This window comes from Vidua macroura, chromosome 12 (genome assembly GCF_024509145.1).
Source record: "Vidua macroura isolate BioBank_ID:100142 chromosome 12, ASM2450914v1, whole genome shotgun sequence".
Lineage (NCBI taxonomy): Eukaryota > Metazoa > Chordata > Aves > Passeriformes > Viduidae > Vidua > Vidua macroura.
This window is the reverse complement of record NC_071582.1, coordinates 8,277,036-8,290,711: the sequence shown is the minus strand read 5'-3', so window position 1 is coordinate 8,290,711 and position 13,676 is coordinate 8,277,036. Positions and strand designations below refer to the sequence as shown.

Genomic DNA, 13,676 nt, shown 5'->3' with positions numbered 1-13,676 from the left:
TTGTTTGAATTCAAGTTTTTGGAGGTTTTGTTCCTTAACATTTTTTCTTTTTCCCTCTGCTGCTGCTCTCCAACCAGAATTTTAACTGACATTCTGCTGGGATCAAATATTACATTAGTGAGAATTAAGATAATACCCAGTTTTATAAATAGGCAAAAACCAAAATACCCCTTGGGAGTGCCCTACTGTTTCTTATTGCTCAGATTACAGGAAGTTTTCTATAGTTCTATGTAAAACCTCAGCAGAATTTACATGAGTTGCAGACAGGCAGCTAAACTGGTGAAACTGTCATCACTGGTAAAACTGTCATTATTTACAGGCTTGAGGGTTTTCCTGTTATTTGGTTATATATTGTAGTTGCTTGTAATTGATTTTCCTAATTACTGCCTGTACAAATTGGCCTTTCTTTTCCCCAGTTCATAGTCGAGAACCACGTTCTCAGTGGTTGGGGTGGCAGCTCATCTGTATATCACTGAGAGCAGCTTGCTATGTGTGAGGGCTGAGGATGGACAACCACCTTCTCACTCCTCCTGAACCAAGATGAACACTAGACTGGGTCAAGTAATTATAATTTGGGAACAAGAAGGCAAACTGAAAGATGAAAACAGGCAAAAGTAGACTGAGAATACCATAGTAAATATTAGGCGAAAAGAAGCTATATGTAATGGGAAAAAAGAGCATAAGAAGGAGATGAGGAAGAAAACTAGAATCACAACAGGGAATAACAAGTTAAACAGTTATGCTTTGGGTTCTATACCCTGTATCAGCCATCATTTTTCCTTCTTAGAACTCTGTCCTGACAGGGTTGAGAGTTATGGTCATCCTGTGGATAGATCTGGTCTCAGTCAAATTAAGTGCAGTACTGGTTTGGCAGTTGGGGTTTTGGAAATTCTGAAATAGTAACACGCACCGTGACTGTTCAAATTCCATTTTGAACATACCAGATTTTGGAACTAAGCTTGTGATAAAACTGCTACGTCTCTTTTATCCACTATTTTCAAAGGATACATAAAACTTTGAGGTGGCAGATTGCAGAAGCTGTATTTTAAATATTAAAATTATGAAATTACTTTTCTTTTGAAGTGTTTCTGCAGTCTGCCTGTCTAAGTGTAACTTGCAGTTTAGCCTATATGAGGGAGAGCCAAGGAGTTCTGCTACAGGAGTGTTACAGAAATGTTCTAAGAAGAAAAACAAAAGCACTATGATAGCAACTTGGAAAAGTAGCTGTTGTGCAGAACAGCTGTTGTGCAAAACAGTGTTGTAACCACTTAGACTTGTGTGATGGAAATGAAGCAGAGGTAGAGATTGAAACAAGCATTTTTAAATGTATGTACAAGTATGAGTTATGTCCTCTGATGTAGAATAGTGTGGCACACCGTTTTTCAGCTTATTTAAATCTGGAGATTGCTCAGTTTTAGCTCAGGCCTGTGGCTCACTATGTGGTTACACTTAGCAATGCAAAGTTGGCTTTTCTAAGTGGCTTTTGTGATCTTTGTTAGATGTAGTTCATGCAACACTTTCTGATAACTTCTGGCATTTCATTAAATGTAATTTGGGGTGGGGGGAATGTGGCAATCATCAGATGCTAAAAGCTTAGTGAGAGTGCCATGCGACTCTGCTCTGTGCTTCTTAAGTAGGATGTGATGTCTTGTAGCTGAAGAACTCTGAACCTTAACATGTTGCACAGAAATGACATATCTGGAATGTCCAGGGAAGATTTTGAAACATAAAATAAGCAAAGGGAAAACATTATACAATTAGAATATAAATAATATTAATATTGTCTTGAGAAGTGTGTGCATATGGAATATCTTGTCCCTATGTAGGAGAACAGTGATACTGCATATTTGAAAATGTCTTTGAAAGTTTTTTGTGTCATAATCCTCTCAACAAATGGAAGGAGCTGTGTTCCTTACACACCTAGTTCTACTAAAATTTTGGAAACTTTTAGAATTGTATGAATTACCTATTTAGGTATCATAACAATTATGTAAGTAAATGTTATATAACCATTTTCTTGCTTAAATGTATCCAAACTGACATGCAGAGAAGAGGTAGAGTAAAAAAATTCTACTTAGAAAGTCTTAATTTCAGTTTTTCATTAAAAGGGCCCTTTTGAGAGGTGCTGAGCACAGTAAGCTCCTGCTGATCTCCACTGGGTTTGTCAGAGGCTGCAGTGGTGCCTGCTCTGGGGGCTGGCACTGGCCCTTCACACGTGGTGTGCTGTCCCTCGCTGCCCGTCCGTATGGCCGGAGCTGGCACAGATTGCTCAGCGGGGCCTTGGCAGCCGCCCTTCCTCCGGCACCAGTGGGACGAGCTGAGCGCCAGGTGCCGGCCTGGAGCCGTGCCCGGGCACAGCAGCGAGCCCGCTCCAGGGGCTGGAGCTTACCTGCCTCGGGGGGAGCCGAGGACCTGGAGTGGCAGCACACGCTGTCGGGCTGTCGTGTCACAGGCTCACAAAGCTGTTCCTGCCACGCCAGGGGCACTGATTTGCAAAGAATATTAATTGTTTTTTGTCAAAGCTGCTTGAAGCTACCCATACCTCTCTGGAACACTGTGTTCACAGGAGTTGCGTGTTTCAGATAAGCATGTTTTGAGACTATAAGTCTTATATAAGACTTATTATATAAGCCATTAGAAATTTTCTTGGACTCTTTTGATATTCATAGTATTTTCAGAAGTGTTATCCTCTGTGCATGACTATATCACTTATTTTTTTAAGCCCTTCTGTAGTGTGGAAGAATACAGTGGAAAATTAGTATTATGTAGTTTTGGGGTTTGTAGTCTAATTCATAGAAACAATCTATTCCATATGAAAATTTGTTTACTACTCTTGTCTTTTAATTAAAATATGCCTCAACTGTATATCATGCTGTAACTGTGTGAGAAGGACTAAGTTTCCTACTCCTGAGCATAGGAAGTAAAATGTAGCTAGAGTTAGAAAGAGACATCAGGACGAAAGACCAGGAAACTGCAGTAGAGGGGTACAGGAAATGGGTGGGAGTTGAGGAAATGCATTTTTCCTAAAATGTGGAGTTGATGTAAAATCTAGCAACTAAACATTGAGACCTATCGTGAAAATGTGTCCCTCAAAATAATAGATTGTTATGGACAACGGCAGCTTCTACTGTTGCTTACATTGTTTTCTTCCGTTGCTTTATCTGGATAATGACTGTGGTTCTGTATGATGTTTTACTTTCCCTGAAGTCCTAATGTATTTTTCTCTCCCATTTCCTCTTCACTGTACATTTCCTGTTGCTTAAGTACTTGCAATGAAGCTCTGAACAGCTGGGAAATGTCATGTTCTCTCTATATCCTTAAGTCAGCTCTGTTCAGAAGTACTTAGAACTGTGTTGGAACCCCATTAGCGCACTTTAAAGGTGTGATCAAGGTTCCACTACACATGCCAGCCCTAAAATTATGCCATGAAGTAACCAATTAACTTTGCTTAGCATTTAATCAAGCAGTTAATTTTGAGATATAGCTTGCTAAAATATCCAGCTTTGAGAGATCCTGGAAATATGAGTAAAACCACTTTGCTTTTTCTGCAGTAAAAAAATAAATGGTTAGCTTTACAGTTGTGAGGGAAAGTTCCAGTGATATAAATAATATATTGTGCTGTTTGTACATAGAGCTTAAATATAGGTGAGCTTTGTGCTTTAGGGTTGGTGTTTGTCATGTAAGCATGCTTCTAGAGGTTCCAAATGTGGTGCAGAGCAGAACTCCCCCAGGCAATGCTGGCTGAGCTGATACAAATGGTTTAAATAACTAATAAAAAGAGCTAACTTCAGTCCTGAAAGAATCATCACAGGAGCCCAGTTAACAGTTGAGGGAGCAGTGCTGATTTTCCCTGCAAAGTTATTGAAATAGCTCAGTTTTCATACCGAAAACCCTCTCCATCACAATGTGAACAGAGTGGTGTGTTGCTATACTGTATATTTGAGTTTGGGGTGCTGCATCAAAGACTTTATGTAGATTGCTCTTCCATCTCCTGGTTTTCTACTTCTTCCTTTTACACAACCAGAAAAGTAGGTGGAACCTATTAAATCTCAACCATGAGTTAACAGTCTCACGTCATGTCATTCTATATGTGTCAAAGACAGCAGTGATCAGTATTGAAGAACTTGATTTAAAAATTCCTGATATAATAAATACCTTTTCTAGACTTTGAATGGCAAGATGTTGGAGGGAGATAGGATGAGAAAATTAAAAACTGAAGAGAGTGTAAAAATCAACTCCTGAGACAAACTAAACCCAAACCCTAGAAAAATAAAATTCACATTTATGCAGAGAAAAATTGAGTGCACTATGTTTAAAGTCTATATCCTCCTATGGTATTTCTTCAGATTGCCAGAAGCATGTCCTTGTATGTGTTTGTGCTTTGCCTGTTGCATTTCTTCCTGCAGTAAATGGAAGTGTTCAACCAAAATGTTTACCCAGGATGCAGGAAGAGATAAGAATGCCAGAAGCTTTTAGCTCTGCAAGGGTGGTTGGTTTTAGCATGAGATGATGGTGGGAGTAAATCAGGGAAGAAGGGAATAGAATATTCACCACAGAGCTCTGTGTGTCTGGTCTGCTCTGTGTAGGGTTAAACCAAATGGTCAAACCTTGGAATGTGAACATGGGATGAGAGGCTCGGAAGTCATTTCCTTGTACCTGCACAAGTCTTTGGCTTCTCTGTCCTAGCAGCGACTGACACTAGATCCTTTAGAGACTTTGTACACAGGAACTTTTTGAGCTAATATTCAAAATTAATACTCTTAATAATCAATACTCCATTAAGAATTTTAATAAAGGTAGGGAGTCAAAGACTTGAGGGGAAGTTTTCTTAACAGTTCCCAGTCTGTTAGTTCTGAGTGCTTGTAGTTGAGCCACTGCAGTGAGTGGTGCGAGCTCCTGTGAAGTGGAGGGGGATGGTGGAGAAATGTTCTGGTGGGAGAAGGGAGCACTATGCAGAGAGGTGCAGCTGAGAGAAAGTGCTGTGTGCGTGTGGTTCCTCTAAAAACCAAAGTGCCTTTTTAATCTCTTCTTGTGGCTGCTGTTTTAGTAGAGGTCTAGTATGCTAATGGCCTTATAAACAGGTGAGGGAAATGTAATCAGAAGTCTTCTGTCTAGAAATACCATGCTTTTTAAAAGGTAGTGTTTTGGTGTTTTAAAGAGAATATACTTTTACTTTGACAGATTAAACTGCCACCGATGATGGAAATCATAACGGCTGAACAGCTGATGGAATACTTAGGTTAGTAATTGCAATAAATGGCTTTCGCTTGTATGTTGTACTTTGTAGTGCATAACATAGAACTGTTTTGTGTATTTACTATTTTATTCTGCTCTTTATTTGATTCCAGAAAACTACTTACAGTATTCAGTTACTCATGCTTTTCCTTAAGTATTTTTAGAAGTTTTCTGCACTGCTTTCCAAAGTGATTGGTCTAGTTGATGCCATTGGTATGGCTCAGAGCACCAACACATTGACAGATTTAAAATTCTTCATGTCTCTTACAGTGTTTTATTATAGTTGACAGAATGCTGTAATTCAACTCTGTCTTTAATTGTCTGTAGTAACTCAAATCCTTGGAAGTATGACCCAGTTAAAATAACAAGAAAAATTAATGCAGTCCTCACAGTGATTGGGGTCTCATTTGCAAATATTACTCTGGTATCATATTCAGTGTTCAGTAAAACTGCAGCTCTTTGTATCTGACAGGCTGGAACTTTAATAACCCTGATGATCCAGGTGTTAAAAGTGCAGTTATGATAGTACTTAGGCTGCATGTACCACTTTTCCTTCCCTTGAAGCCTGACTAATATAAAATGTTAGAACTTAATAGACTACGTTTGATTTTTCTTAAGCAGGAGAAAAAAATCTTTACGATATTTTCTTTCTTTTTGCTTGTAAAGAAAGTAGCTTGTTCTTTTCAGAAGTAAATTGCTTACTCTTCTGGTTGAAGAAAAAAATTGCCTACATAATTTTCCCAAAAAAATAAGAAATCTTGCTCTCTGTGTCTGAACATTTCTTATTAATTGCATTGATGACACAATACTGTCTGAAGTCACTACATAATTCCAGTTCTCTAGATGTGTATTCTTTCTTGAAGGCATATTTTAGCTTCTGAAATTATCTTACTAAATTGAATAATAAAACCATGGTCAAATTATTTAGGTTCCTATTCACTCAACGGGAGTAGCAGTTACAGTTCTTCTACAGCTGAGAAAAAAAAAAAAGCCAAAACCAACAAAACAGCCTTCAACCACTCTCAAGAGTATAATTAGGAAACCTATAATGATATTTTTCTGAGTTTAGTAATGGAGCAAGGGAATAAGTACAAAAACATCAAAGTAAAATCTGGAAAGTGGATACTAGTCTCTAAAGATGTTATGAATCTTGAACCTCAGTGTGTTGATTAACTATTAACTAATTTATTACCTTTGTGTTGTAGACAAAGGTGGAATACAAGTGTAGTGGTTTAAGCCCAGGCAGCCCCTTGCTCACTCCCCTATCAGTGACATCAGGTAGAGAATGGGGAGGGTAAAAGCCAGAAAACCTGTGGGTTGAGTTAAAGACTCAATACAGGGAAAACAGAGCAAAACAGGGAATTAATTCACTGCTTCCCACGGGCAGGCAAGTGTTCAGCCTTCCCCAGGAGAGCAGCACTCTGTCACACGTGGTGACCTGGGAATGAAAACACCATCCATCGCTGCAAGTGTTCCTCCTTCTTCCCCCCACTTTATATTCTGGGCATGATGTCAGCTGGTCTGGAACATCCCTGTGCTCAGTGGGGGTCACCTGTCCTGGCTGTCTCTCCCCACATCCTCCTGTGCCCCCTCAGCCCTCACCAGCGTGGCCCTGTGAAAAGCAGGAAGGGCTTGGCTCTGAGTGAGCCCTGCTGAGCAATAACAAAAACATCTCGGTGTTACCAGCCCTGTGTTCAGCACAAATCCAAAGCACAGCCCCACACCAGCCACTGTGAAGGAAGTTAACTATATTCCAGTCTAAACCAGCACAAGTTTTATAGACTTACTGGTGTATAAATCATGGCAAAACATTCACAATGTCAGGATAAGCTGTTGTCTTTTTAAATTGTATACAGAATTACATACCTTACTGTGAGCAGTTTGACCTTTGTATATTTTAACAGAGGGAGGTTAGTTTTTAAATAGGGAAGATATTGGTATGATACCGCAAGAGATTATGAAATGTTGCTTTAGTAACAGTGTTGGCCATTTGAATTTTATTTCTTAATATGATCTTACTAAGTTTTTATATTCATATTTTACTCCATAATTATAATTCAGGTTATAAAACAATGTGATCTCATTAATTTGGTAGAAAACTTCAGTTGCGGTATTCATTATCAGTCAGCTTCAGTCAGAAACATATATAGAAATGTTGAAGCTTTGATTGTGGAAAAAATTTAATTTCATTTTTGCTTTCTTTTAGGAGACTACATTCTTGACGCAAAACCTAAAGAGATATCTGAAATTCAGCGACTTAATTATGAGCAGGTAAGGAGCTGCTCCTAAAACAGAGTTGCTTATGTCTGAGGAATCCAAAACTATGTTTCTCACCTAGGGTTTGTCACCTTGTTAAAAGCCAGAAGCATACAGACCATTGCTTGTAGTTCGTTTTTGTCTGGGCTTGATGTAGAGTAATAAATTTGTATATGTGCTATTAGTGAAGAAAAACTCAGTATCTATTAACAGAAGACACTTTTTTCCCCCCTGTTATAAAATAACAGTAATGAAGTAAAATGGGTTTTGTTGCGGAAGTGTAACACAAAGGTACTAATAGAAGTATATAACAGGGTGGTTGCTTTTTGAAGTCTTTTGTTGCATGTCCTTTGGTTGCTCTGTTCAATGGTGCCTGCCAGAGTTTCTCTGAGGATGTAAATGGAGTAAGAGAGATCTGTGTTCTTAATCATGATGCACAAAAAGAGGTTGATCCTGTGTTGTGAAAGGCAATATTATTTGCACTGGCCACTATTTATATGTCATCACAGAATTTTTTCTGTACTGAAGATAATGCTATTTGTTTTAAAAATTGTTGATTTAGTATATATATTTCCAAGCTCTGTCTGTAGTCATAGCTGGTTTTTTTGGTTACTCATGGAAAAGTGCATTTGAATTTTTTAATAGGTATAAGGATTCAAGGTAGTTCTGTTTATTCTTAGGTCATTTTTTCTTGTTCTCATTCAGTGTTGAAAGCCAAATCGAGTAACTTGAGATTGATTTGTATCAGATTATAGGAATTACTTTTGTAATAATGAAACTGGCTATTTTTTTCCACACAACTCTGTGTTGTAGAAGGTTATAGCTATAATCAGTTTATAGGAGGGTGATGAAAACTATTATGCCTGGTGCAAGTACAAAATCTATAGCTTTCTTATGCTCAGATATTTGGGTTTACTATATAAATGTCACATACCTGAAGTTTTTAACCATGTAATTTCAAAGAAGCCTTCTGTTCTAGAAATCTTCTAAGTTGCTTTAAAGGTACAGAAATAGTTAAAGTAGAAGTGATAATGTTGAAATTGTAGTGAGAAACTTCTGTGGTTTTCTGGTCTGTTTGATGTAATCCTGCTTTGTTTGCAAAGTAAACATTAGCAAAATAAATGCAGCTATTGTCTGTAGATGTATGGTCTGAATTTGTGGATGGCTAGTGCTGACTTACTGTGGACTTCTTATTCATTCAGCAGAGTAAGATTATGGCAAAATTTCTTTCAAAATAGACAGGTTTTTATATTTGATATCTGGTCCCTCCTAGTAACATGCTCTTGTTCAGGTGGTTTGGTTTGCTTTTGAAATGATAAAAACTTAAAAGGCAAGAATTACTTCAATATCTTGCTAAATTCTAAACCTTGTGACAGCAAAGTTGTCAGTAAGATGAAGCAACATGTAGTAAGGTAGTGGGAGCTGTTCCGTTCCTGATCATGGAAACTTGACAGAACAGGGCAATTAAAGGGCTACAAGCATTAAAACTCTTAATTTGTAGCAGCCATGCTCGAGTGCAGATTCTGATTAGAAGACAACAGAAGCAGCTGTCTTTAACCATCAGTAGTTTGTCTGTGGATCTTTACTGTCTCCTTCTCCTGTCCAGTCTGTATTTCTGGTCTTTTTTTCTATTTTCCCATTGTTGTAAGCCTGAATTCCTCTTAAACAACAGAATGTTGCAAAACCCAAAAACCCCCAAACAAACAACGAAGTGCCTCAGTTTCCCCAAATCTTTTACACAGACTTTCTGACAGTACTCTTGTGGACTTCTCTCACTTAGTGGAAAATTCTTTTTCCTGCATGTTGGGAATTTTTTTATCTGTTTGTTCAAGATAACTGTCTCACAAAGCACATCTTCTTTGGCTCATCTTTCCTTTCTGTGACTGGAACTTCATGACTTGGTAATTCTCCTTAGGATTCCATTGGGATCACTACTATAATAAGTGCTACTTGTTTCAACAGTAGCATCTACAAGGTGTTTAAAGGTATGCCCAAAATAAGATAGAAAATGGTTTTTTATTAAAGAAAAAAAGTGGTGAAAAATTAAGACTCTGATTCTCAGTACTGAACCCTGAAATTAGAATTGGCAAGTGGGTCTGTGTAGATCATTCATTATGTAGTGACAAGTACTTCAGCCTGACTTGTAAGGGAAGGCTTAAAAGGGGAGAAGAAACCTTAAGAAAAGTCCCTTGAAGATTCCCTTATTATTCAGATTTCTTGGAAACATCTGGCTTGTGGCTTTGGGAAATAGACCTAAAAGCAATCAGAACTGCCTCAAATTAGTTGATGGGTGTAAAAGAAGAAACAATCAGAGGTGATTGGAGGGAGGTTCTTACATTTCCTATATCTTCTGGCACAATGTGTAAAGTGAATGTGCATTGAAACATTTGTTTAGGTAATTTAATCTTTAAAATGTTTTTTTTTAAGTGTTGAGTTGATGAGTACTAAATGATGAAGGGTTACAAGAGTAACCACCAAATGAACAAAGCTCTGTTGGGTCATCTGTTCTTTTCTTCTCTTTTCTTTCTGTTGGCAGAATATGAGTGATGCAATGGCAATTCTGCATAAGTTGCAGACGGGTCTGGATGTCAATGTGAAGTTCACTGGTGTCCGAGTATTTGAATACACACCTGAATGCATAGTGTTTGATCTTCTTGATATCCCCTTGTACCATGGATGGTTAGTGGACCCTCAGGTAACTTATTCCGTTTCAGTTATTAAAAAAAAAGTTATTCTGAATATTATTGGTGGGAGGGGAGGTATTTGCAAATTTTAACAAGTCAATAATGAATACAGTAAATGATGTTTTAAATCTAGTCAGAAAAATTGAGGCGTGAATACAGACTGTGTGTTTCTTTAGTGCAGGAACTTTGCAGAGCCTGGGTCTATAGTCACACTACTTTAAAGGCCTTCTATGACTCTGTAAAGGAGAACTGTTTTTCTGAGGGAAGTAGCAAGTTGCCCCAGATACGGTGTCCCAGTCATCATTTTTGAAAGCTTATTAGAGAACTCTTGGAAAGAATACAAAGTTACTTACTTCATTTTTTAAATTCTGATTTATTAGTCACTGCTATTGAGAAATGAGGATGGTGGAACTGGTTGAAGAAAACTACATCTTTAGCAAACACGTAATTTATTTTAAATTATTTAATAAACAATAAAGTGGTATTGTTTGCTTAGGGGGAAACTGGTGAGTTTGGCTGGAATAATAATGCCAAAGAGTTTTTCTTTTCATGCCTTGTTGTTGGAAGTTGCTGTTCTCTTACCCTGGCCCAGCTGATCCAACTCATGCTGTGCTCTCTATCTGCCTTAGCTTTTGATGCTAAGGGTTAACTGAAGGATTTAAAATAGGATCTGAAACAGCCAAATGTGTAACACTCTGGGCTAAAACGTTTTGGCCTAGATTTTTTAAGGGGATAACATCCTGTCTTTATTGAATTCTTACTGTCTTATTAGTAATTGCCACTGGCTTACACCTGTGTTCTGTTCTTCTCAAAGATAAATTCTCCATGTTGTTCCCTCCTGCTGCAGGTTGCTGACATAGTAAAAGCAGTTGGTAACTGCAGTTACAATCAGCTGGTGGAGAAGATCATTTCTTGTAAACAGTCAGAAAACAGTGAACTGGTTAGTGAAGGTAAGTAATGTTTTTCTGAATTTTATCAAAGTATGTGCCCTGCCAAATCTAAGTTACATATTTTCCATGTGGGTGATACTGAGTAGAGATACAAGTGGGAAGAGCTGCATTCTGTGTGCTGAGCTGCTTTCCCTGGGCAGGCACGCAGCACTGTGCTTGTCTTCTCAGCTTCTCTGATGCATGCTCTCGATCTGTTCAATACATTTTTTCAAAAGCTGGCAAGAGCTTCCCCTGTTGCAGCAGCATTCAGATTTCAATTTAGCTATCTATTATCTCCTATAATTGGAATATTAATTATATACTCCATTACAACAAGGAAAAATATGAGTAATATTAGAAGTGAATATAGCATTTCTGAACATGGGAAGGTTTGTTTACAATGCTGTGGTTTTAGAACTTTGAAACTTGTTGTCCTCTCTTTTTATGTGTTCCCTAAGGCTTGTGACAATATGGGGACATAGGGGGAAGATAGGAAAAAAACTACTATTGTTACCAGGTCTTCTATTAGCCAGTGTGTAATAGACACACATAACAGTATGTTTTGCTTTTGTAGGGTTTGTAGCTGAGCAGTTCCTCAATAACACAGCTACACAATTAACATACCATGGACTGTGTGAGTTGACTTCAGCTGTCCAGGAGGGAGAGCTTTGTGTGTTCTTCAGGAACAACCATTTTAGCACCATGACCAAATACAAGGTACACCCAGCATTTTTGTCTTTATTGCTGTGTTTTGTGTTTCAAAGCAAGTCATGTGTTTTGTGTTTCAAAGCAAGTTTTCCACTGTCTTGAAACAGAATTAAATTCCAGGTTGTTACATATAAATACGGCTTACAGTGAACGTAAGGTCTGTAGCAAATGTTACGTAGGAATTACTGATTACAGTGGTTTAGTCACTGGGATCCATTACTACTTTAAATCTTCTTGTAGCCTTTCCCTTTATGTTCAGTTTACTCCCTGTGTTAACTCTTTGTAGTTATGTATAGTTATGTACACTTCTTACATGGCTTAAATTTTCTTGCAGTTTGTGGTTTGCCTGATAAGGATACTTTAATTAATTCCTGGTTTCTGAGGATATAAAAGTTTGCATTTGAGCCAGTAGATGAATAGGTCTATATGCAAAATCCCAAACGTTTGGAGAAGTTGAAATGAGCTACAATATTCGTGCCCTTTGTTAGGGAAGAGAATTTCTTTAAATTATTTTTTATCTGTATCTGGGGAAGCAAAATGGCAGCAGTTGTGAAAGGATTATTCCAGGATAGAAAAAGCAAGTGTCAGCTTGGTTAGTGCTTCTGGGACTCCTTCCTCCATGGAATGGAGAATCTGGTTTGGCAAGTTTACATTCATTTATGGAGCATCTTCATGCTAAAACAACTTTACTTTTGCTAGGATGGTAGTGTAAGAGGTTTTACCCTTGTATAGGAAGCTTAAAATTATGTTTTGGTTATCTGTTCTTCAATAAGACTTTAATTTCATGTACACTTGTGCTTATGAATAATGGTAATAAAAGCAAAAAAAGAAGAGGTGTGTAACATGCAAAAAAGTTAAGAAACCACTGGTTTTGCCATTATATGATAATGTCATATACATCACGTAACTGACACTTTCATTTGTTACTACTAGTCCTTTTTTCCTCCCTCTGTTAATCTTGACTGTCAGTGCTAATCTTTGGCATTTTGAGTAACTACTCATAAGCTGAGCTAAAGGTCTGAACAGTCCTGATAAATATTGATTAACTCTACAAGCAGGTAACATTTGATTTTCTGATAAGAGTACATCTGAGATCTGTTTTAAATCTGTGTATACAATGCCACTCGCTTAAAGCAGTAGGGCAGGTAAAAGGATCTTTCTCCTCCCTTCTTCCATTTAAATAACCCAAAGCTATGAAATACATCTGTGTGGTCAAGTATTTCCTGACGCAGCTCCTTTAAATCACAAATTTGAGTATAATTTTTCCCCCCTCTGCTTTTCTAAATTTAGTTCTTGGATTAGCTGGTGGCAGCTCGTACACTGTTTTACACTTTCATTATGGGGTGGGGCAGGAAGAATAAACCCTAACCTCAACATCTGGGTACAATTGGTATCTAGAGGTGCAGGTGCTCTTTTACTTTGTTTAAAGGCCATTCCAGATAAAAAACATAAATCCTCCTGGAAATAACATATTTTTGTGCATTATTAAATCCTGTAAAATAGTATTTGTATTAAATACAGTCAGTGAGTATCACTTTGACCTGTGGATTATAAATACAGATCAGTTTTGTAAAACATAGGCTCTTTGTAGTCTTTTGCAGCCCAGTATTACATTAAAGGGTAGGACCTGGTGTGTCTGTGCTTTAGCAGCTTCATAGTTGTAAACATTTACTTTTCAGTTGAGATGCTTTTTCCTTCTAGAAATAAAATGCAACACTTCAATGAGTTAAATATCCTCAGCCAATATCAATAATACAGAACAGGTTATGGCAGTGAGTAAAAATCTGTGTCTTGAGTTTTATCTGTAAGAACTAAATACAAGTCCTAAGAAATATAAAGTTAAAATATTTGAAAATTAGTGTGG

General features: G+C 37.6%; 1 protein-coding gene across 1 annotated transcript in view; it reads left to right on the top strand.

The window, feature by feature from the left end:
- MINDY2 (MINDY lysine 48 deubiquitinase 2) overlaps positions 1–13,676 on the top strand; it is a 32,182-nt gene that overhangs the window by 2,399 nt on the left and 16,107 nt on the right. Inside the window, exons 2-6 of the mRNA XM_053988031.1 lie at positions 5,182–5,239; positions 7,442–7,506; positions 10,028–10,186; positions 11,023–11,125; positions 11,679–11,821. Of these exons, the coding sequence (XP_053844006.1) occupies positions 5,182–5,239; positions 7,442–7,506; positions 10,028–10,186; positions 11,023–11,125; positions 11,679–11,821 (528 nt within the window). The remainder of the gene's footprint in view (positions 1–5,181; positions 5,240–7,441; positions 7,507–10,027; positions 10,187–11,022; positions 11,126–11,678; positions 11,822–13,676) is intronic.